Source organism: Drosophila kikkawai, chromosome 2L, assembly GCF_030179895.1.
Source record: "Drosophila kikkawai strain 14028-0561.14 chromosome 2L, DkikHiC1v2, whole genome shotgun sequence".
Classification (NCBI taxonomy): domain Eukaryota; kingdom Metazoa; phylum Arthropoda; class Insecta; order Diptera; family Drosophilidae; genus Drosophila; species Drosophila kikkawai.
The window spans coordinates 2,027,198-2,049,011 of NC_091728.1; the positions used below are offsets into that span (position 1 = coordinate 2,027,198).

The following is a 21,814-nucleotide window of genomic DNA, read 5'->3' on the forward strand; positions in this document are numbered from 1 at the left end:
TTTTACTTTTAAATAATTTCTTAAAGAATAAAATCCTCTTAAATAATCAAAAAGATATTCCCCCCTGCCTTAATCTCTTCAGAATACCAAAACTTTCCTTAACTTTTCCACAATCAACTATCTGACGGCCAAGTTTTTCCCCAAAGGATAACCAAAGGAATCCCTGAAGCCTTTAGAAAAAGGGGAATCACGATTGATTGGCGGTAACAAATGTATTAGAAACTTTCTTGGTATAATTTCCGCATTTTACGGACAGGGAAATACACATATATACAGGATATACACGGGATCTACTTCACTTCAAAATTGCACTTCCGTGCGAGAAATTGTTTATCGAAAAGTTTCACCCTCTCCCTTCAAAAATTCCGATTTAATTCAGAAAGTGTGAATGGAACGGCGTTCGGGGTCCGCCCTCTTTTCTCGCCGATAAAGTTTGCACCTATTGTCATTTTATTGATTTGTTATAAATTTCACACACACACCTTACACACCCTGGCATGGCTTATCATTTCATGCGCTTCTATTAAATGTAAATGACTGGAAAATGGCGAAAATGCGGAAAATGGACACGTGTGGACACCACACACACACACAACCCTTTCTTATCTTTGAATTTTTCAATAAGATTTCCCATCATTTTAAATTCCATTTTATTGCCAAAATAAATGGCAGAGGGAGAGGTCTTAAGTGTCAGGACGTTAAAATAAATTGATACCCCAAGCACCCCGAGATTCTTATCGATTTCGTTGGCAACACCTTGAGGAAAAGTTCTACGGATGCCGGAAAAATTGCGAGCTTCCCTCCGCCACTTGATTCTGATAATCTGTCGTAAATTCTAGCACTTCTCTTACACTTTAAGTCACAGTTTTAATGACGTGACGCCAATATTAAAAAGGAAGGCAAGGGGAAGCCCAAGAAAAGTCCTGGGAAAAGTCACCCCCTTGCCACCCCCTTGCCACCTCCTTGCCACCCCCTTGCAGCTGTTGACAGCGTCCAGTTGCTTTTGTTTTTGTTGTGACTTCTCTGAGGGCGCTAATTAGGCGAGACGTGAAAATTTTTGCTTATTATTTTCCCTAAATTTTAACGACACTCACAGATATATATATATTTTATATGGGTGCAACATTTTGAAATTAGTATCTCGGAAATTACGGTTATTGTCAAAGTGAATTTTAATTAGCAAAACTCGGCGCGGGTCGAGGGACGAGTGACGAGCTCTGACCCGGGAAAATTAGAGCATGTCGAATCTCTGACGACTCTGGGAGTTTCAAGATTTGGTCCGGAAAGTATATTACGATGCTGCCTGTTATCAACAGAAGGTTTCTCTGTAATTTAGAGAGCATTAAGAAGTTGGGAAATGAATTATAAATAGGGTAATATGAAGTCTTGTTAACTTTTAAGGAGTTATTTTTGGTTCTTGAAATATTTAATAGCTCTAATTTAATTTTAATAATTTTAGTTGTAAGTTTTTCGTTTGTAATAAACTATGTGTTTTTAATATTTAATTTATTTTTATTTTTTTATAGCTTAAACTTTATTTAAAATTTATTTTAAGGTGTATGCCTAATATTTACTGCCTGCAGTGTAAGCGGAACCTCTGAAAGTATACTAGGGAAAACATGTATCTTTATGAATTCTACTCTCTATTCTACAGATATGTCAAAGATATATGGTAGTGAAAAATGTAAAGTAAATGTAGAAAATAAATACACAAAATTTGCCTTGAACTTCAACGAAAAATGCAGTTTTTTGTGTTTTAAAATATTTAGTAAATAGAAAAATACTTATTTGAAATAATTTAAAGTGTTTTCTTACCTTAAATCTTCTGTAAGGCTCCGCAAAGCCTGAAATACTCTTTCTTTTCTTAATTAATTAATAAGTATAAGTGACAGAAAATTAAAAAAATATATTATTTAAACAAAAAGGCACTCTAATCTTATGTAAAATAATTTAAACAGTAATAAAGTAAGAAAAAACTATTTATTTAAATCATTTTTGACAGTTTTTAAATAAAATTTGTTTGCAAAAATGACACTATAATCCTCTTAATATTTTAATTGCTAATTATTGGCACATAAAATCAAAATATTAGAATACATTATATAAATATTTAAATCGTGGATTAAAAACCGGTCTGCACCTCCGCCCAGTGAAAACTCGCTAGAAGTTACTCATTTACTCATCTATAAAAATCACGTAATAAATCTATTGAACATTCTCCCATTGTTTTCACCTATTAGAATTTGCTACAAAGGATTATGTAATCTGCATATTCCTCACCCGATCCCCCTCTTTTTTAAGGTATATTAACCCACAGAAACCCTTGGCATCCACAAACTTGGATTTAGCAATCTAATGGCCTACCGCAAATTGCTCATGACTGGCAGAGGTTGGAGTGTGTGTCGGATCGTTTTGGGTTAAGTATAGGTAAGTACACACATATATCGGAAAACTCGGTACGTTAAGAAAAATGCAACAACAGGGCAGTTTCCAGTTGCAGTTAAGTCGGCTTTTGCCTTGGCTTTTCAGTCGATCGACGATCGTGGCTGTGACAAGTTGCATTCTTAATTTATAAGGAAATCTAAGAAGGTAACGAAGGAAAGGAAACAAATTAATCAAGTCATCGTAAATCTAGAAAAATGCAAATTCAATAAAATGTTAATTAGAGGAAAAGGTGTGAAAAATGGTTGTAATAGAACAAAGGCAAATGTGTGGAAAATTATAAAAAAAATGTTATAAAGCAAACTTCACATGGTAGTGAAAAAATGATCATTAAATTCTGTTTTAAATTATATGATATGAATTTAAAAACATGCCTCTCTTAAAATTTTTAAATTTCCATAGCTACAACAATTTTTTTTTTAATTTATGGTTTTTTCGTTTCCATCGAAACCAATCAATTTTCACGAACAAAGAACGTAACCATTCGAAAAAACACTCCGAAATGCAAATTAAATTCTGCAAACCTCAACCCATAATTAAAATATTTTGGGTGGACACCTCTTAATGGTCACAGCTTCGTACGAAACGTTTGAGAAAAGCCGTCGTCGCCTAAAGGTCTTGTCCAAAAAGACAATTGCCAGTCAAATTCCGGTCACGATTTTAGCATAGAATAGTTGCAAAGATACAAAGATACAAACGTTTAAGTCTCAAGTGCAGCCAAGCAGAGATGCAGATACAAAAAAAGTATCTGAAACAGACAAAAGCTGACCAACAGCAACCTTTTGTCTTTGCTTTTAAAATAAACTTTGATCTTTTGTAAGGCTTCTTGGAAGAGAGACCATGCAGGGGGTTAGTTTTATATATTGTAAAGTGATTTTAGTGATTTAAATTAAATTAACTTAAATTTTAGACTCCCATCTAGTGGGGTTTTAACTCCAAGAAATATCTGTAGAGCTGTAGAGATCTCTCATTTCCACTAATTAGGAACAATATTTTCTAAGAAACCTTAAATTATGTACAAATTAATAAACAAAAAATCAACTTGCAGTTAAAATGCAGCTACTGCTACCTGTATTTTTGCTCACCTTCTGTGCCCTCAAATCGGAAGCCGCCCAGATTCTTGGCCTGTTCCAGCATCCCGGCAAAAGTCACTTTGACTTCTTTAGGCCCATGTTCTTGGCCTTGGCCGAAAGGGGTCACAACATCAGCATGTATAGCTATTTTCCGCTGGAAAAACCGGTGGCCAACTATACGGATTATGTGTTCCAGGGAATGCCCCTGCTCACAGACATGGTGGACTTAAAGGTGGGTAAAAGATATTATTAAAATTAAATTTAGAAACGTTTTAGCCTTGCTTTTAGTTCTAAAAATATTCTAGATTGAAAATGAAACGAGCTTTAAACGAAAATTACTTGTTAGCTTGAGTGGCAGAGCTAAATCTATATAATCAACTAAGCCAAAGCGTGGCTAATAAACTAAACTAGAAAGGCAGGCAAGATCAAAATTGTTAGCTAAAAGTGTGAATAAAAATTGGAATTTAATTTGAAAGGCTTTTGCAGAGTTTTTAATTAATTGTTACAACCTTTTCAGGTCTTTGAAACGGAATGGAAGCCTTTGGGACTACCCTTCAAGATACCCACCTTTTTTATGATCAACGATTGGGCCTTGAAGTCCTGTGAGGTGGCCTTTAAATCCCCTTTGATTGTCCAAATCCTGGAGTCTCCAATCCGCTACGATGTCATTATCCTCGAACATTTTGTCAACGATTGCATGGCGGCTTTGGCTCACCTTCTAAAAGCACCTGTGATCGCTTTGAGTAGCTGTGCCATTATGCCCTGGCATTACGAGAAAATGGGCAGTCCAGTGATTAACCCCATAATGCCTATGAACTTTCTGCCCTACACAGATGAAATGAGTCTGATTGATCGGTTGAATAACTTCTTCCACTTTCATGTTGTGAATACGCTTTATCAGTGGGTATTTATGATACCTTCTGTTTTTGACCTAGAAAACTCAGAACTTATCAGTTGATTTTTTTGTTTTGCCTTGACACAGTTTGATTACGGAACCAGCCACAGATGCCCTGATCAGTCGGAGATTTGGAGAGGGACTGCCGCCTATACATGAGATCGTGAAGAATACAAGTCTGATGCTGATCAATCAGCATTATGCGCTGACGGGACCAAGACCTTATTCTCCGAATGTGGTGGAGGTGGGAGGTCTGCAGGTGGGACCGGAAAAGGCACTGCCTAAGGTGAGTGAAAATAAGAAAATAAATATTATTAAATTAAATATTATATTAAGATTTGCATCAAAAGATAAACATTTGTTTTTTAATGATTTCCTTTGCTGAAATAAGGTAAAAATTAAAACAGTGAGTTTTTAAATTATTTATTAAATATGATTTAAAATTTTACAATCTTCTTAAACAAAATTAATCATCATTAATATTTATTTACTTTTATTAATCTTCTCTACGCGGTTCACCAAACTCTAATCTCCGCAAATGTAAATCATAAATAAATAAAAACAGTCAACACAGGCATTAAAACCAGACACAAAGAAGACTTTAGACCAAATTAAAGCATGTGTAAATCGTGTTTATAAAATATGTGCATATAAAATGAGGCCTTATCAATTATCAAAAATTAAATAATGGATCTGCTTAAATGTTTACCATTCGCCAAGAGACTGAAAAATAAGCCTACGTTAATTTTGTTTTAAGTATAAATAAGAAAACAGGAAATATTTTCAATTTGTAAAAAGATTAGCAAATGTTTTAAAGCATTTAAGTAAGTGGGTCAACATTTAAGAGAATGTTTTGTAGAAAGACAAAGAAAAGTATTGGTGAAATGTTTATTTTTAACCCAAAAAGAAATATATATATTATGTTTTAAAACATTTGGCTTATATATATGAAAACAAACATATTTTTCATATTTTTGTTTAAGTAAAATATTAAATTTCTAATATTTATTTCTTCTAATAATATTTTTTATTAATTTCACAATAATTATATATATTTTTCAGCACCTTTTAGACCTCTTAGAAAGCTCTCCCAATGGCATCATCTACATCAGCTGGGGCTCCATGGTCAATACCAACACCCTCCCTGCTTTGAAAAGAAAAGCGCTTTTCCAAAGCATTTCCCAGCTAAAGGAATACAACTTTGTAATGCGCTGGAAAACTGATAATAATTCCTCTCAACTAGAAGATAAACCCAGCAATCTGTACACCTTTGACTGGCTGCCCCAGCGAGATTTGTTGTGTCATAGCCAGGTCAAGGCCTTCATCTCCCATGGAGGACTCTTGGGTACCACGGAGGCAGTACATTGTGGTGTTCCCATGCTCATAACGCCCTTCTATGGAGATCAGTTCCTCAATGCAGGTGCCGTAGAGCAGCGAAGCTTTGGGGTAATAGTGGATTTCAAAGACTTTGATACAGAACACATAACCAGAGGACTGAGAGTAATACTCGACAAAAAGTGAGTCTTGTTTCTTGTGAAGCGAAATAATGAGTGATTGAAAATCTAATCTTATAAATTTTGATTTACAGCTTTGCAGATAATGTTCGCCGTTCTACAGAGGCCTTTCGTCGGCGTCCCTTGCCTCCCTTGGACTTGGCCGTCTGGTGGATCGAGCATGTAATCCAATCTGGCGGCGCTCCCCTTGTCCAGAGCCGAGGCAGGCATATTAATTGGATCGCCTACAATTCGATCGATGTGTTCCTGCTCTGGCTGGGAGTTCTATTGCTGTTTATAGTCTGTCTTTGGAAACTGATCAGGTTGGTCGGAAGAGTAGCTTTTAGTGGTAAAAGCAAAAAGCAAAAGCAGCAATAAAAACAATAAACTGAAAAAATATAAACTTTGGGGAGAACAAGTTTCACTTTTCATTTGGAGAGATAATGACTTAATGAGGAATCATTAATGGGAAACAAACAAATTATCAGGTTCAGTCTGTTGTAAATGATTTGAGGGTTTTACGTAATAATTTATATAATTATTTTAAATAGAAATAAAATAGAAAAGAACCCTTTTGTTATTATTAACATGTATTATTCTACATAGCAACATATTTTAAATTATTTATAGAAACCTAGGAAATAAATTATTAGTAGAAAAATACGAAATACATGAAATATTCTATAAAAGAATTTCAAAACAAATTGTTCCAGAAGATTACGCTCTACTAAAGTCTTATCAAGCCTTCAAGCTTTCATTTGATAATCCCTTTAGATCTACATATATTCTACAAATACACATTTATTTAATACACATTCATTTAAATTAATCATAAATACGTGTGTCTGAATAGACCTAATATATATGTATTCATAACATTCAACGAAACGTGATTTTAAGTGATTACGCGCGAAATGTCTACACAAGATGTTTTTTTTAAGAACTGTTCGTGCATAGGAAACTTCCATCTGGATTTAATTTAAATAATTTCAAAGGCTTGGACAATAATAAAAATTAATGCATTTTATAAGCAAACATATAACATTTGGCTTGCTGTTACCTGAGGCAAACAATAAGTTCAATAAACTTAAACCGATACTGAGAAGTGCTTTCACTTTTAAATGTTTTTTATCGGCTAAGCAAGCGTATCATTAGCAAAGTCATTTCTAATTATTGAAAAATAACAATAAGACAAAGTTTGAATACTCTATAAAATAAAGAAATTTATTAAATATATTATAAAACAAGTATTAAAAATAACAAATTAAATAGAGAAAATTTCATCGTTAATATACTTAAAAGTCAATTAGTTTTCAAGGTTAAACCATTTAATTAATTTTAACTTATGTATAATAAAACTTATGTATAATATAATATATTATAATATAATACTTAACACTTAAAAGACAAGTAGTTTCCAGGTTTAATCCACTTAAATTTATTTATTGTAAATTATAAATAATATTTACTATTTTTATCTTAATTTTTAATATTAAAATTTACTCCAATCAATGAAATCAATGTTGTTGAATTCACAAAGATAATTCAAATCAATTTTAAATATTTCTAAAACAAATATTTCTTATCACAAATCAATGGAATATTCCATTCTAAACATTCTTAATATTCCAGCTGCGTGATAAAGTCTAAGTTCAATAGTGGAAGTAATTTACGCATATATTATTATCGATTCCCAACATGTACTTGTACCCTCCGTATTCGTTTCAAAACACAAACCCAAAAACCAGTACGTATCAAACGTACAAAATGAAATGTAAACAGTCGGCAAGCCGCCCCTTGTGGGGGGGCAACATGTGAGTGCCGAGTGATAAATACTTGGGAGACTCTTTGTCTGTTTTTCTCGGTTTTATTTTTATATTTTTGTTGTTATTGTAGTCTCTAAATTGGCTTTTCACAGCCGGTAGTCGATATTCGACAGTCTCGTGCGCAAGGGCAAGGCGTTCTACTCTCACTTGATCACTGATCATTTCCCCCAATCTTTCTCTAAGGGGGGAGACTCTCATTCCTTGTGAGAGAGAGAGAGAGTGGAATCGTTGGAGAGCCGAAAAAGCTTTGGGGGGAGATTAGAGATCAGATTTTGGGTTTAGAAAATGCCGAAAAATAGCTGAAAAAATAAAAAAAAAGGGATTAAAAAAGGGAATAATAATAAATGATCTATATTTTTCGATATTTTTCGATATTATTATTCGATATATCTTTTTTTATTTATTTTATTATTTATTATTTTCTATTATTTATTTAATTTTTTATTATTTATTTATCATATATCTTGAATATCTAAAATATATAATACAAATAGAATTAAAAATAATACATATAAATATTTATAGAAATAAATATACACATTTCAAAATTCTCTAAAAATATATAAACCAATTTACCATCTCTACCGAAGATCAATATTTATTTCCGATCGCTGACTGAGCAATTTTGGTCCGTTTTTATTGTCTGTCGCCGTTGCCGCTGCCGTAGTCGCTCTTGTTCCGTCGTACATTGACCGAAAAGCTTTTCGACTCGCCTGCATTTCTCTGAATTTTCAAATCAGTCGCTCGTCGACAGTCGAACAAGTAAGTAAAAGCGAGTGAGAGCCGAGGGAAAACAGGATTTTTAAATCCAGAAAGTGTGGATTCGATGCGGATGCATTTTGTATCTTTCGTGTGTGCGTGTGTGTATCCATGAAGTTCAGCAAGTCAATCAATTACAGTTTAGGGGAAAGGCGGCCTCAGTCAGCCGAACTACAGAATTTATTAACCTATTGTGATGCAATTTTCCTTGGCTTTTTGTTGTGCTTGTGTTTTCGCCTGCATTCTTTACATAATTTTCCTTGCATTTCTTGCATTCGCGACATGCGCAGAGCCACCCGCCCGCCACCCACTCAAGGTCGGATGAAAATAATGCTAAAAACCCAAGAAAGGAAAAACTGAAAAGGCAACAAGTGTTTTAACACCTGCTAGTAGGAAAAAGTGTATTAAGAATTAAGTGTTTTGGGGAAAACTATAAGACCCTGAGCAGGAAAAATATCAAAATAAATTAATAAAAATTTATATAGAAATAATCTGTGAATGTAAAGTGTTTAACAATTGTTTACAAAATATTAAATAAATATTTCCTTTGAAGAATTTAAAATTTATATATTTAAAAGCGTGAAAAATTGTTTAAAAATAATTATATATAAATTTCCTTCCAAGAATATAAAATGTATACAATTTTTCTTTTTTCCTCGACTATAAAATATTTTATATATATTTTTCTCCTTCATTAAATTTCTTAAATAATTAAAAATAATATCTTAATATCTTTGTTTCTTCTTTAGATCTCAAAATGTGGTCACCGCTGGTTCCTGTCTTTCTGTTAATCCTCACCCTAGCCGGCTCCGATCTGCTGGAGGTGGAGGCCGGTGCTCCTCTAAAGATCTTGGGTCTCTTTCCTCATCCTGGAGTGAGCCACTTTCACTTCTTCCATCCCATCATGCGGGGTCTGGCGGAGGCAGGTCATGAAGTCAGTGTGGTTTCCCATTTCCCGGACAAACATCCGGCCATTCGCTATAAGGATTACCCCCTGACCGGCACGGATAAGCTAACGAATAGTGTGGATTTGAAGGTAAGTGTTTTCTGGGGAAAATGGGGAATTTACATGCGGGTTTTTGTTGGAAATTTTGAACTATTATTAAGCCTTTATAATAACTCACGAAAGTTAAGTAAAAACTATTAACGGAAGAAGCTACACATTAATCATTGTAAATTATGGGAAGTAATAAAAACAAAGGGTAGTTAGGGATGAGATTATACTTCGGGAAGCTGAAGCTTGTATACCCTTACTAACTGTAATTTTTGATATATCATAACTTAGCCAAAAAAGCTTTAAATTCAATTCGGAAAGTGTTTCTATGCTAGTTTTTTCTAGGTTTACAAATCTGCATTCTTAATTTAATTTTTTTAAGAAATCAAATTTTTGGGCAAATTTTGAAAAAAATCATGATTCATTTTTTTGCAAAAATGGCTCAAAATTAAATTTCTTCCGGAGATGGCCAGAAAGATTCGCCTGTGAATGCTGATCAAGAATATATATGGTTTATGGGGTCGGAAATGACTGCTTCAGTAAATAAAATCAAAATAACCTTTAAGAAGACCCAAAAAATATCAACATTTTTTAATGGATATTTCCCATATTTTTTGATCATTTTTTGAACAAATTAAAGTTTAAAAATCAAAAAACTTAACCAAGTGTAATTCATAACATTATTCCATCTAGTTTTATTAAGCTGATTATTTTAATAATTTAATTAATACAAAATATATAATAAATAATTATAATATATAAATACAATAATAAATAAAATTACATTTTATATGGTAATTTTTGTTAAATCTAAAACTTAAAAATATCATAACTAAGTCAAAAATGCATTAATTTCAATTCGGAAAGCTGTTCCGGGTTTGTTTTTATAATGTTAATAAATCTGCATCCAAAATTTAAAATTTTAGAAAATCAAATTTTTGATCAAATTTTGAAAAAAATCATGATGTAACCCCTTTCATTTTTTTGCAAAAATGGCTCAAAATTAAATTTCTTCCGGAGATGGCCAGAAAGATGCGTCTGTTAATGCTGATCAAGAATATATATGGTTTAAAGGGTCGGAAATGACTCTTTCCCTTTATTGCAAGCTTCTGACTGAAATTAGAATACCCTTTCAAAGGGTATAAAAACAAACCATGAATAGAAATTTAACTGCTAGAAATGGGTTCTTAAAATAAAATAATTTAAGCTTATAATAATGAATTTAAATATTGTATAGTAATTTATAAAAGTGTTTTAAAATACTGCTTATTTCCAGCAAGTATCTCCCAACCCTGATAATTTTTTCTTTGAGTTCCTAAAGTTATATTCATTATTAATCTATGAAATACTCTTTCCTTTTCTATAAATGTATTTATATTATTTTCTTAGCTTAAACTGTTTACTTAATATATTTTTATTATTATTTTTTCTTACTTATTATTATTTTAAAATATTTTATTATTTAGTTCTTCGAAAAACGCACCTTCTACGGCCACTTCATGGAGTTCTTTCTGTTGCACGAGTGGGGCAAACAGGCCTGCAACTCCACGCTGCGCTCAGAGGCACTGCAGCAAATCCTTAAGCGTCGTCCTGGCTACTTTGATGTCATCATCATGGAGCAGTTCAATACGGATTGCATGATGGGCGTGGCCCATCAACTGCAGGCACCCGTGATAGGCTTGAGTAGCTGTGTGATGATGCCCTGGCACTACGAAAGGATGGGTGCTCCTTTGATACCTTCACATGTGCCGGCGCTGTTTATGGCTCAGTCACAGGACATGGACTTTGGGGGGCGGTTGGCCAATTGGTTTAGTACACATGCTCTTAATTGGATGTACAAGTGAGTTCTAAAATTAATTTAAAATATCCAAAACCTTAATTAATAATATTTTATATATAATAATCCCGCAGATTAATCTCCGTCCCCGCAGCGGATGCCTTGGTTCAGTACAAATTCGGCCACGACCTGCCCTCCGTGGGCGAGATGGTCAAGAATACCTCCGTGTTCTTTGTAAACCAACACTATTCCCTGAGTGGACCCAAGCCCATGCCCCCGAATGTCATCGAACTTGGAGGCATTCACATCCAGAAATCAAAGCCTTTGCCTGCTGACCTGCAGCGTCTCCTGGACAATGCCGAGGAGGGTGTGATTCTCATCAGTTGGGGCTCCATGATCAGAGCCAACTCCCTGTCAGCCTCTAAGCGGGATGGCATAGTCCGAGCTGTGGCCCGTCTAAAGCAGCAGGTCATCTGGAAGTGGGAGAACGAGACGCTGCCCAATCAGCCGCCCAATATGCACATCATGAAGTGGCTGCCCCAGCGGGATATCCTCTGTCATCCGAATGTCAAGGTGTTCATGTCGCACGGTGGTCTCATGGGCACTTCGGAGGCGGCTTACTGTGGTGTTCCTGTGGTGGCCACACCCATGTATGGAGATCAGTTTGTCAACACCGCCGCCTTGGTTCAAAGGGGAATGGGAACCATCTTGAACTTTGAGGATATTGGCGAGAATACAGTGATGAGGGCCCTCAAGAAAGCCTTGGATAAGAAGTGAGTACTGGAACTTAGCATTAAATTAACTTATTTCGTTTCCAAAACAACTTTATAAATTATAAATTCAATTAAGTAGGATCAGGTTTTTGTTTTAAATTAATTAGATCAATATTTCACGCTTGCGTGTTTTGTTTTTTTGAGCTTTAAATACTAATCTCAATTATTTCTAAAGGTAAACAAAGGTGATATCACTTTATATAAATTATTGTAAGCCTGAAAATAGCTTAAAAAAGATTAGAAATTTATCACAAAAGTCAAGCTTTAGCTATAATAAACCTTTCAAGGGATCCACAATTATAAATCTTATAAGAAAATACTTAAAATCAAACCCTTATTTATTTTAAACCTAATTAAATTTTGTTAATAAGTAAAATATACATAAAAACCATTTTTTTTTTCCTATTTTAAGGATTAAAATCTCTTAAGAAAACACTTGAAAACTTACCAAAATTTCCTGAAATTAATAAATATATTTCCCTTAATATTCCCCTAGGTACTACGATGCCGCCAAATTGGTTTCCCATTCGTACAATCACCGACCTCAGCAGGCTTTGCAAACGGCCTTGTGGTGGGTGGAGCATGTGGCTCACACTGGCGGAGCACCCCTACTGAAACCCAGTGCCGTCCACTTGTCCCGATTTGTGTACTACTCTTTAGATTGCTATGCAATCCTGGCTGTTACTCTGGGCACCATCATTGCCAGTTGGGTGTGGCTCATCCGACGCTGCTGCGGCTCAGCAGCCACCGGAAAGACAAAGAGGGATTGAGGAGGATGAAGCCTGTTCCTAATCTCAGTTCGTAGTGTCTGTGGTGTATGTGATATTTTATATATGTTGTGTATGTAAGAGACTTTTAGGTGTAAAGGACCTCCACCTCCGAACAGGGACTTGTAGATTTTAGTGCCGCCAAAATTAAATATGTATATTATGTTAAATCCTGTATGTAAATTATAGTTTTAATTTTTCTAAAATTGTTTGTGGGAGAAATAGAAATTTATGTTTCTAAAAATAGCATTTGGTGTTGCTTTGTTTTCCTTTTTTTTTAGAATGTTTGACTAAAAATTTGTTGCATAATTTCAGACATTTTAAAATTAAACTTTTCTTTAAATTAAAATATATTTTTATAAATTCTTTAGCCCATTTTTAGGCTAAACTGTAAAGCCAAACATTTAATTAATTAATTAAACTTTAATATATGGACAATAATATAAAATATATTTAAAAGATAATAAAAGTTTTTGTGAAAATAAAAAAATTTTTAAGTCGTAATTTTCGGTTTTCTAAAAGGTTATTTTTATTTTATTTAGTGAAGCAGTCATTTCCGACCCTATAAACTATATATATTCTTGATCAGCATTAACAGGCGCTTCTTTCTGGCCATGTCCGGAAGAAATTTAATTTTGAGCCATTTTTGCAAAAAAATGAAAGGGGTTACATCATGATTTTTTCCAAATTTTGAGCAAAAATTTGATTTTTTGAAAAATTAAATTTAGTATGCAAATTTGTTAACCTATGAAAAACTAGCTTAGAAAACCATTCCGAATTGAAATTTATGCTTTTTTTGGCTAAGTTATGCAGTTTTTAAAGTTCGATTGGCTTAAAAAATTACCTTAAAAAATATGGAAAATATACATTTAAAGAGTTTAAATATTTCCGGTTTTCGTGAAGGGTATTTTGATTTTATTACGCTATATCATATACATATTCACCTTTTATTACATGTTTTTAGCTTCTCTATAATTAATTAAACAATGAAAAATTTCACTTATGGCACTTTCACCAGAAAGGTGTCTCTGTTACCTGAGATTCTCTGGATTTCATGAATATTTCCATGAGCCCTGATCTATGGAAAGTAATTAAAAGAGAAGCTAGGTTACAGCGAAGAGAGTTTTGTTCTCCTCTCTTCGCTCAGCTGTCAACGTAATTCGTGATAGTTCTGTTTGTAAATATATACAAACAAACATTTATACATCTCTATTCCCGAGTATATTTTATGTTTATTTGCTGACAGCGAAAACGAGCTCTGACCGGTGCTCAGTTGATGATCTTCTACCGACCGTTTGGGATCTCTCTCGCACAAAGCGCCGGTGAATATTTGTTTTGTGTTTTCTATTTTCTAAATAAAAAGATTGGAAAAAAGTAGTAGTTAATTATAGAAGTGCAGAGATTAAAAGGGGTTATATAAATATAATAAATACTTTATAAAGGCTTGTCAAACTGATGCAACTTTGAACTTGACCTACCTCCTCTTCTCTGTACTATTTTTCAGCCTTAAGATGAAGTTCTTCCTAGCTCTCTTCCTACTCCTCACCCTGCTGGTGGTTTCCAGCCATTCCCTGAACATCCTGGGCATGTTCCCGCACCCAGCCATGAGTCACTTCAAGTTCTTCCAACCCATAGTGCGCGGCCTGGCCGAGGCGGGTCACCATGTGGATGTCATCAGTCCCTTTAGGGATGAGGAGCCGCCCAAGGGCTACAAGGATTACCAGTTGCCGCCAGCCTCTCTAACAGATGCCATTCACCTGGAGGTAACTGCTCTATATTTATTTATATTTATTTATAATTTATTTTTGATTTATTTCTAAAAACCTCTTCTCTCTTAGGACTTTGAACACCCTTTAAGCTTCCTTGCCCACTACGTGGAGTTCTTCATCCTGTACAAAATGGGCAAGGAGGCCTGCAATACCACGCTAAACAGTCAGGCTCTGGAGGAGATCCTCAAGCATCCTCCTGGCTACTATGATGTGATCTTGATGGAGCATTTCAATACGGATTGCCTGATGAGCGTGTCCCATGTGCTCCAAACACCGGTTATAGCCATGGCCAGTTGTGCCTTGGCTCCCTGGCACTATGAGAGATTTGGTGTCCCACTGATACCCTCTTATATATCGGCTCTGTTCCAGGGAAAGTCCCAGGAGATGAGCCTGCCTGGGAGATTGGCCAACTGGTTTACTGTACACTCCATGAATTTGCTTTACAAGTGAGTTGCTGCTGAAAAATCAACTTGAAGTTAACAAATAATTCATTGATCCTCCCCTAGAACCCTCAATGTTCCTGCTGGCAATGCCTTAATCCGTCAGAGATTCGGTTCTGGCCTGCCCTCCACCGAGGAATTGGTGCGCAACACCTCCCTAATGTTGATTAACCAACACTATTCTCTCAGTGGACCCAAGCCACTGCCTCCTAATGTAATTGAAGTGGGCGGTGTGCACATAACCCCACCCAAGCCTCTGCCTAAGGATCTCCAACAGCTGCTGGACAATGCCCCTAAAGGCGTGATCCTCTTCAGCTTTGGGTCTCAGCTAAGGCTGAGCTCCCTCTCTGAATCAAGAAGAATTGGCATTATCCGTGCTTTGGGGCGACTGGAGCAGCAGGTGATCCTGAAGTGGGAGAACGACACGATGCCGAATAAGCCAGGGAATGTGCACATCAGAAAGTGGCTGCCACAGCGGGATATCCTGGCTCACCCCAATGTCAGGGTTTTCATATCCCATGGCGGTCTTATGGGCACCACAGAGGCAGTGGCCAGCGGTGTGCCCATTGTTGGAGTGCCCGTCTATGGTGATCAATCCTTGAATATAGCAGCTTTGGTGCAGCGAGGAATGGCCGTGCAGTTAGGTTTCAAGAAGCTGGATGAGGAATCTCTTTATGAAGCTGTTACCAAGGCTTTGGATCCCACTTTCAAAGTGAGAGCCAAGGAGGTGGCCTCGACTTACAATAGTCGCATACAGACGCCCTTGGAGACGGCCATCTGGTGGGTGGAGCATGTGGCGGAGACTCGAGGTGCTCCTCTGATTCAGCCCAGTGCTGTGCATCTCTCGCGCTTTGTCTATCACTCCTTGGATGTGTACCTAGTGGTGGCTCTCCTCCTGCTGCTTCCAGTGTTGGCAATAATGGGTTTGAGGCGTCTTTGTAGGAGTAGTCACAATGGAGGAGCAACCAAGATAAAGCACAAGCGGATTTGATAATCCCAAACCACTTTTATAATAATAAATAATTAAAAAATTATCATTATTAAATACATAAAAAAGAACTTTACTTGTATTACAAAATATTTACAGAAAATTAAAACCCACCCCTTACAACTTGGCCTTGGAGGCACCAGGGAAGCCCAAGCGATACAGGGCCACCACCACAGCTCCACCCAAGCCCAGGTTGTGCTGCAGCGCCAGCTGAGCTCCCGGCACCTGACGCTTCTCGGCCAGACCTCGCAGCTGCCAGCAGAGCTCGGCACACTGGGCCAGTCCAGTGGCTCCCAGAGGATGACCCTTGGAGATGAGGCCGCCACTTGGGTTCACCACGAACTTGCCGCCGTAGGTGTTGTCTCCAGCGTCGATGAACTCGCCGGCCTTGCCCTCGCCGCACAGCCCCAGGGCCTCGTAGGTCACCAGCTCGTTGGCCGAGAAGCAGTCGTGGAGCTCCACCACCTGCACGTCCTGGGGCTTGTAGCCGCTCTTAGCGAACAACCGCTGGCTGGCCAGGCGGGTCATATCGGTGCCAGCAATCTTCATGAGGCTCTTGTCAGCGAAGGTGGAAGCCGGATCGCTGGCCATCTCCATGCCCACGATCTCCACGGCCTGCTTCTCCAATCCATGGCGGCGCACAAAGGCCTCGGAGGCCAGGATGGCTGCTCCCGAGCCATCGGAAGTGGGACAGCACTGCAGCTTGGTCAGCACACCCTCCACCACCTGCGGGGACTTCATGATCTGCTCCAGAGTGTACTCATCGCGGAACTGCGAGTAGCTGCCAGGAGAGAGAAACGAAGACAGATAAAGAGCTGGATCAGCTGCATATGGGAGTGGAGTAACCTAGTCTGCTTATTCAAGCGATAAGATAAGCTCGCTTGCGAGGTGAACTTTCGACTGAAACTTACGGATTATTGACCGAGTGCTTGTGGTTCTTCCAGGCGATCTTGCCAAAGTGCTCGGGCTTGGTGCCGTACTTCTGCATGTGCTCCTTGCCGGCGTTGCCGAAGATCTGGGCAGCCATGGGTCCGGCTCCAATCTCCGTGAGCTCGCCCATCTCCGTGATGTGACGCTCCATGGGGTTAGCTCGGTCAAAGTACTGCAAGGAGAGGGGAGTTATCTAGGTTATCCAGGCACTGATGAGGATCTATAAGTACTCACCTTGGAGGACAGCGATCCCCGCTCCATCTTCTCGAAGCCCAGAGCCAGGACACAGTCCGAGTTGCCGCTCTCGATGATCTGCTTGGCCAAGTACAGGGCACTCGATCCCGTGGAGCAGTTGTTGTTCACATTGTACACCGGAATGCCGGTCATGCCCACCTCGTAGACCGCCCGCTGGCCGCAGGTGGAGTCTCCATAGACGTAGCCGGCCACCGCCTGCTGCACCTCCTCGTACTTGATGCCCGCATCCTGCAGTGCCTTGGTGATGGCCTCCTTGGCAAAGTCCGGGTAGCACACATCCGCTCGGCGGCCGGGCTTCTCGAACTGGAAGGGGAGAACGGATAGATAGACTTCGCGGCACAAAGGTCAATCTTCGGCAGACGAACCTTGGTCATGCCAACGCCGATAACGTAAACTCTGGTCTTGGTCATGTTGCTGGTTCTGCGGGATCTCCAATCGGACGGAACTTTCTATATCGAATGAGGCGAAGTCGAGCCGGTGGCGAGATTATATATGTACTATGTAGCCGTATAATTCTGATAAGATAAGATGTGGCGCTTTGGCGGTAAAAACTGTATGTTTTTTGCTAGCAAAATATGTTTTTCAATGTGAACAAAAGATTGCATTAGTATATGTATATTTTATATACAAAACATATATGTATAATAAAGATAATATAATATAAATGTTAATAAAACCAATTTAATAATAAATAGTTCAATTCCAAATTGTTTTATTAGTTTTGGAGAAGCTAAAAAATAAGAGGTGAGTTTGTATATCATATAGCGTAATAAAATAAAAATACCCTTCAGTAAAACCGGAAATATCTAAATTCTTTAAATGTATATTTTCCATATTTTTTAAGGTAATTTTTTAAGCCAATCGAACTTTAAAAACTGCATAACTTAGCCAAAAAAGCATCAATTTCAATTCAGAATGGTTTTCTAAGCTAGTTTTTCATAGGTTAACAAATTTGCATACTAAATTTAATTTTTCAAAAAATCAAATTTTTGCTCAAAATTTGGAAAAAATCATGATGTAACCCCTTTCATTTTTTTGCAAAAATGGCTCAAAATTAAATTTCTTTCGGACATGGCCAGAAAGAAGCGCCTGCTAATGCTGATCAAGAATATATATGGTTTATAGGGTCGGAAATGACTGCTTCACTAAATAAAATATAAATAACCTTAAGAAGACCCAAAAAAATATCAACATTTGTTAACGGATATTTTTCATATTTTTGATAATTTTTTTAACAAATTGAAGTTTAAAAATCACAAAACTTAACCAAATGTAATTCATAACATTATTCGATCTAGTTTTATTAAGCTGATTATTTTAATAATTTAATTAATACAACATACAATAAATAATAATAATATATAAAGACAATAATACAAAAAAATAAATTTTATATGGTAATTTTTGTTGAAACTAAAGCTTAAAAATATCATAACTAAGCCAAAAATGCATTAATTTCAATTCGGAAAGCTGTTCTGGGTTTGTTTTTATAATGTTAATAAATCTGCATCCAAAATTTAAAATTTTAGAAAATCAAAATTTCGATCAAATTTTGAAAAAAATCATGATGTAACCCCTTTCATTTTTTTGCAAAAGTGGCTCAAAATTAAATTTCTTCCGGACATGGCCAGAAAGAAGCGCCTGCTAATGCTGATCAAGAATATATATGGTTTATAGGGTCGGAAATGACTGCTTCACTAAATAAAATTATAAAACCCTTTAAGAAACCGAAAATTACAACTTAAACATTTTTTTATTTTCACAAAAACTTTTATTATCTTCCAAATAGATTTTTTATTACTGTCCATATATTAGAGTTTAATTAATTAATAAGGCATACGGAGTGCTATTTACCCCTTTGTGACCTTTATATCTATTCATTCTGCCCTAAATCGGGCGCGCCGGCTAACCTTTCACTGCAGGACGATAAACAAATAAAGGTTAATTACAAATATGTACATTTTAAAATCAATTGCAGTCAAACAGCCGCATTTATGTAACCATTTAATAGATGTACATTTAAAAAAAATATATTTATGTAATATAAATAGTTAATTACACTTCTAAACTTAAATATATAAAATCACTTTAAAATTGGCGCTCAGTTGCTTACTTCATTGAGTGTGAACGCTGCATAATTGGTATTATGTTTGGTATTTAGCTCTGGCTCCTGGTCTGGTCACACTGCTGCGGCTGTTTTCCCTAAAAAACAAGAAACTAACTTAGCTTAGTTAATCGCTCCCAAGCGGTCTTACCAGTTATTGTTTAATTACTTATTTCGCTGCAGCTGCAAGATGACAAAGAACCGCGTTTACGTCGTCGGTGTGGGCATGACCAAGGCAAGTAATTAGCCTGAAAAAGACCAAGAAAAGGGAGACCAAAACAAAGGCTTAGAAAAAGCCGAGCTTTTGCAATTGTCAAGAGGAACTTTAATTATGGAGCAACAAGTCATCTATTAATCGCCGCGGACTTTGAACTGCGCTGCACTTCGCTCGCTAATCTCCTCTTGAATGTTTGCCACTATCTTTGGCGTATTTCTGGCTATCAGCATCGCTCCATTGGCCCCCCTGAAGTGCCCCTAATCTCTGATTATCGCCATTAACCCCACAATAAATCCACAGTTCGAGAAGCCCGGCCGCCGAGCGGATGTGTGCTACCCGGACTTTGCCAAGGAGGCCATCACCAAGGCTCTGCAGGATGCGGGCATCAAGTACGAGGAGGTGCAGCAGGCGGTGGCCGGCTACGTCTACGGCGACTCCACCTGCGGCCAGCGGGCGCTATACGAGGTGGGCATGACCGGCATTCCGGTGTACAATGTGAACAACAACTGCTCCACGGGTTCGAGTGCCCTGTACCTGGCCAAGCAGATCATCGAGAGCGGCAATTCGGACTGTGTCCTGGCTCTGGGCTTCGAGAAGATGGAGCGGGGATCGCTGTCCTCCAAGGTGGGTACTTATAGATCCTCACCAGTGCCTGGATAACCTAGATAACTCCCCTCCTTGCAGTACTTTGACCGAGCTAACCCCATGGAGCGTCACATCACGGAGATGGGCGAGCTCACGGAAATTGGAGCTGGACCCATGGCTGCCCAGATCTTCGGCAACGCCGGCAAGGAGCACATGCAGAAGTACGGCACCAAGCCCGAGCACTTCGGCAAGATCGCCTGGAAGAACCACAAGCACTCGGTCAATAATCCGTAAGTTTCAGTCGAAAGTTCACCTCGCAAGCGAGCTTATCTTATCGCTTGAATAAGCAGACTAGGTTACTCCACTCCCATATGCAGCTGATCCAGCTCTTTATCTGTCTCCGTTTCTCTCTCCTCGCAGATACTCGCAGTTCCGCGATGAGTACACTCTGGAGCAGATCATGAAGTCCCCGCAGGTGGTGGAGGGAGTCTTGACCAAGCTGCAGTGCTGTCCCACCTCCGATGGTTCTGGAGCAGCCATCCTGGCCTCCGAGGCCTTTGTGCGTCGCCATGGATTGGAGAAGCAGGCCGTGGAGATCGTGGGCATGGAGATGGCCAGCGACCCGGCTTCCACATTTGCTGACAAGAGCCTCATGAAGATTGCTGGCACCGATATGACCCGCCTGGCCAGCCAGCGATTGTTCGCCAAGAGTGGCTACAAGCCGCAGGACGTGCAGGTTGTGGAGCTCCACGACTGCTTCTCGGCTAATGAGCTAGTGACTTACGAAGCTTTGGGGCTGTGTGGCGAGGGCAAGGCCGGCGAGTTCATCGACGCTGGAGACAACACCTACGGCGGCAAGTTCGTGGTGAACCCGAGTGGCGGCCTAATCTCCAAGGGTCATCCTCTGGGAGCCACTGGACTGGCCCAGTGCGCTGAGCTCTGCTGGCAGCTGCGAGGTCTGGCCGAGAAGCGTCAGGTGCCGGGAGCTCAGCTGGCGCTGCAGCACAACCTGGGCTTGGGTGGGGCTGTGGTGGTGGCCCTGTATCGTCTGGGTTTCCCCGCGGCCAACAATGTGGTCCGTAACTTGACTGCCGCAGGAAAAGCGGCCACAAGCGAGGAGGGCTTCAAGGTGGCTCCTCTGCTGAGGCTCCTGGAGCAAGCCATGCAGGAGGACAAGGACAACCTGATCGAGAAGGTGAGGGCAGTGTATGGCTTCAAGGTGAACAATGGTCCAAATGGCCAGACAGGCTACTGGGTCATCGATGCCAAGCAGGGCAAGGGCAAGATCATCTTCAATGGAACGCGTAAGTTGGGAACTGCATCCTTTAAAGTTGAATGTACTTTATCCTGGATTTTCTTTTACAGAAAAGTGCGATGTCACATTTATTATCAGCGACGAGGATGTGTTTGAGCTGCTCACTGGCAAGCTGCCGCCGCAGAAGGCCTTCTTCCAGGGCAAGATCAAGATCCAGGGCAACATGGGCTTTGCCATGAAACTGATGGACCTGCAGCGCTCCGCCCAGGGTAGAATCGAGGAGCTGCGCTCCAAGTTGTAGGCTGTCTGGGACAAAATTTGTGTCACATTTCCCATTTGCAATGTCTTTTTGGTGGCTTTTGGATCTGATAAAACTTAGCTTAAAACGATTTAAATGTATCTTTTGTATTACTTTATAGAAAATAAAACTGTTATACTCTTATATTTTTCTTTATATTTTTGTACGATCCGA

At 38.3% G+C, this 21,814-nt stretch overlaps 5 protein-coding genes across 5 annotated transcripts; 4 read left to right on the forward strand and 1 right to left on the reverse strand.

The window, feature by feature from the left end:
• Positions 1 to 3,495: 3,495 nt before the first annotated feature.
• Ugt36F1 (UDP-glycosyltransferase family 36 member F1) lies at positions 3,496 to 6,281 on the forward strand. Its single transcript, XM_017173870.2, has 5 exons — positions 3,496 to 3,747; positions 4,033 to 4,415; positions 4,498 to 4,696; positions 5,473 to 5,927; positions 5,999 to 6,281. Exons 1-5 carry the CDS (start codon positions 3,496 to 3,498, stop codon positions 6,279 to 6,281), a joined length of 1,572 nt encoding a protein of 523 aa, XP_017029359.2.
• Positions 6,282 to 8,411: 2,130 nt separating this feature from the next.
• On the forward strand, positions 8,412 to 12,976 carry Ugt36D1 (UDP-glycosyltransferase family 36 member D1). The gene is made up of 5 exons (XM_070287679.1): positions 8,412 to 8,491; positions 9,238 to 9,524; positions 10,949 to 11,322; positions 11,394 to 12,032; positions 12,529 to 12,976. The coding sequence occupies exons 2-5, from the start codon at positions 9,246 to 9,248 to the stop codon at positions 12,800 to 12,802; spliced, it is 1,566 nt and encodes a 521-aa protein (XP_070143780.1). The 5' UTR covers positions 8,412 to 8,491; positions 9,238 to 9,245; the 3' UTR covers positions 12,803 to 12,976.
• A 1,054-nt stretch (positions 12,977 to 14,030) lies between these two features.
• On the forward strand, positions 14,031 to 16,028 carry Ugt36E1 (UDP-glycosyltransferase family 36 member E1). Its single transcript, XM_017174042.3, has 4 exons — positions 14,031 to 14,121; positions 14,304 to 14,562; positions 14,638 to 15,014; positions 15,075 to 16,028. The coding sequence occupies exons 2-4, from the start codon at positions 14,311 to 14,313 to the stop codon at positions 15,997 to 15,999; spliced, it is 1,554 nt and encodes a 517-aa protein (XP_017029531.1). The 5' UTR covers positions 14,031 to 14,121; positions 14,304 to 14,310; the 3' UTR covers positions 16,000 to 16,028.
• A 17-nt stretch (positions 16,029 to 16,045) lies between these two features.
• On the reverse strand, positions 16,046 to 17,701 carry LOC108079650 (sterol carrier protein 2). Its single transcript, XM_017174044.2, has 4 exons — positions 17,547 to 17,701; positions 17,161 to 17,484; positions 16,908 to 17,098; positions 16,046 to 16,777 (listed from the first exon to the last, which is right to left on the reverse strand). The coding sequence occupies exons 1-4, from the start codon at positions 17,589 to 17,591 to the stop codon at positions 16,114 to 16,116; spliced, it is 1,224 nt and encodes a 407-aa protein (XP_017029533.1). The 5' UTR covers positions 17,592 to 17,701; the 3' UTR covers positions 16,046 to 16,113.
• A 1,665-nt stretch (positions 17,702 to 19,366) lies between these two features.
• Positions 19,367 to 21,784, forward strand: ScpX (Sterol carrier protein X-related thiolase). The gene is made up of 5 exons (XM_017173974.3): positions 19,367 to 19,520; positions 19,803 to 20,126; positions 20,187 to 20,377; positions 20,508 to 21,391; positions 21,453 to 21,784. Exons 1-5 carry the CDS (start codon positions 19,476 to 19,478, stop codon positions 21,641 to 21,643), a joined length of 1,635 nt encoding a protein of 544 aa, XP_017029463.1. The 5' UTR covers positions 19,367 to 19,475; the 3' UTR covers positions 21,644 to 21,784.
• The last annotated feature ends 30 nt before the right edge of the window (positions 21,785 to 21,814 follow it).

Bases quoted from the DNA above. Each gene is read 5' to 3' on its own strand.
- Ugt36D1 (XM_070287679.1), top strand. From the start codon at position 9,246: ATGTGGTCACCGCTGGTTCCTGTCTTTCTGTTAATCCTCACCCTAGCC. The intron at 9,525-10,948 runs GTAAGTGTTTTC...TTTATTATTTAG, and splicing joins CGAATAGTGTGGATTTGAAG to TTCTTCGAAAAACGCACCTT. The intron at 12,033-12,528 runs GTGAGTACTGGA...ATATTCCCCTAG, and splicing joins AAGAAAGCCTTGGATAAGAA to GTACTACGATGCCGCCAAAT.
- Ugt36E1 (XM_017174042.3), top strand. From the start codon at position 14,311: ATGAAGTTCTTCCTAGCTCTCTTCCTACTCCTCACCCTGCTGGTGGTT. The intron at 14,563-14,637 runs GTAACTGCTCTA...CTTCTCTCTTAG, and splicing joins CAGATGCCATTCACCTGGAG to GACTTTGAACACCCTTTAAG. The intron at 15,015-15,074 runs GTGAGTTGCTGC...ATCCTCCCCTAG, and splicing joins TCCATGAATTTGCTTTACAA to AACCCTCAATGTTCCTGCTG.
- LOC108079650 (XM_017174044.2), bottom strand. From the start codon at position 17,591: ATGACCAAGACCAGAGTTTACGTTATCGGCGTTGGCATGACCAAG. The intron at 17,485-17,546 runs GTTCGTCTGCCG...CTCCCCTTCCAG, and splicing joins TCGGCGTTGGCATGACCAAG to TTCGAGAAGCCCGGCCGCCG. The intron at 16,778-16,907 runs GTAAGTTTCAGT...CTCTCCTGGCAG, and splicing joins AAGCACTCGGTCAATAATCC to CTACTCGCAGTTCCGCGATG.
- ScpX (XM_017173974.3), top strand. From the start codon at position 19,476: ATGACAAAGAACCGCGTTTACGTCGTCGGTGTGGGCATGACCAAG. The intron at 19,521-19,802 runs GCAAGTAATTAG...ATAAATCCACAG, and splicing joins TCGGTGTGGGCATGACCAAG to TTCGAGAAGCCCGGCCGCCG. The intron at 20,127-20,186 runs GTGGGTACTTAT...CCCTCCTTGCAG, and splicing joins GGGGATCGCTGTCCTCCAAG to TACTTTGACCGAGCTAACCC.
- Ugt36F1 (XM_017173870.2), top strand. From the start codon at position 3,496: ATGCAGCTACTGCTACCTGTATTTTTGCTCACCTTCTGTGCCCTCAAA. The intron at 3,748-4,032 runs GTGGGTAAAAGA...CAACCTTTTCAG, and splicing joins CAGACATGGTGGACTTAAAG to GTCTTTGAAACGGAATGGAA. The intron at 5,928-5,998 runs GTGAGTCTTGTT...TTTGATTTACAG, and splicing joins AGAGTAATACTCGACAAAAA to CTTTGCAGATAATGTTCGCC.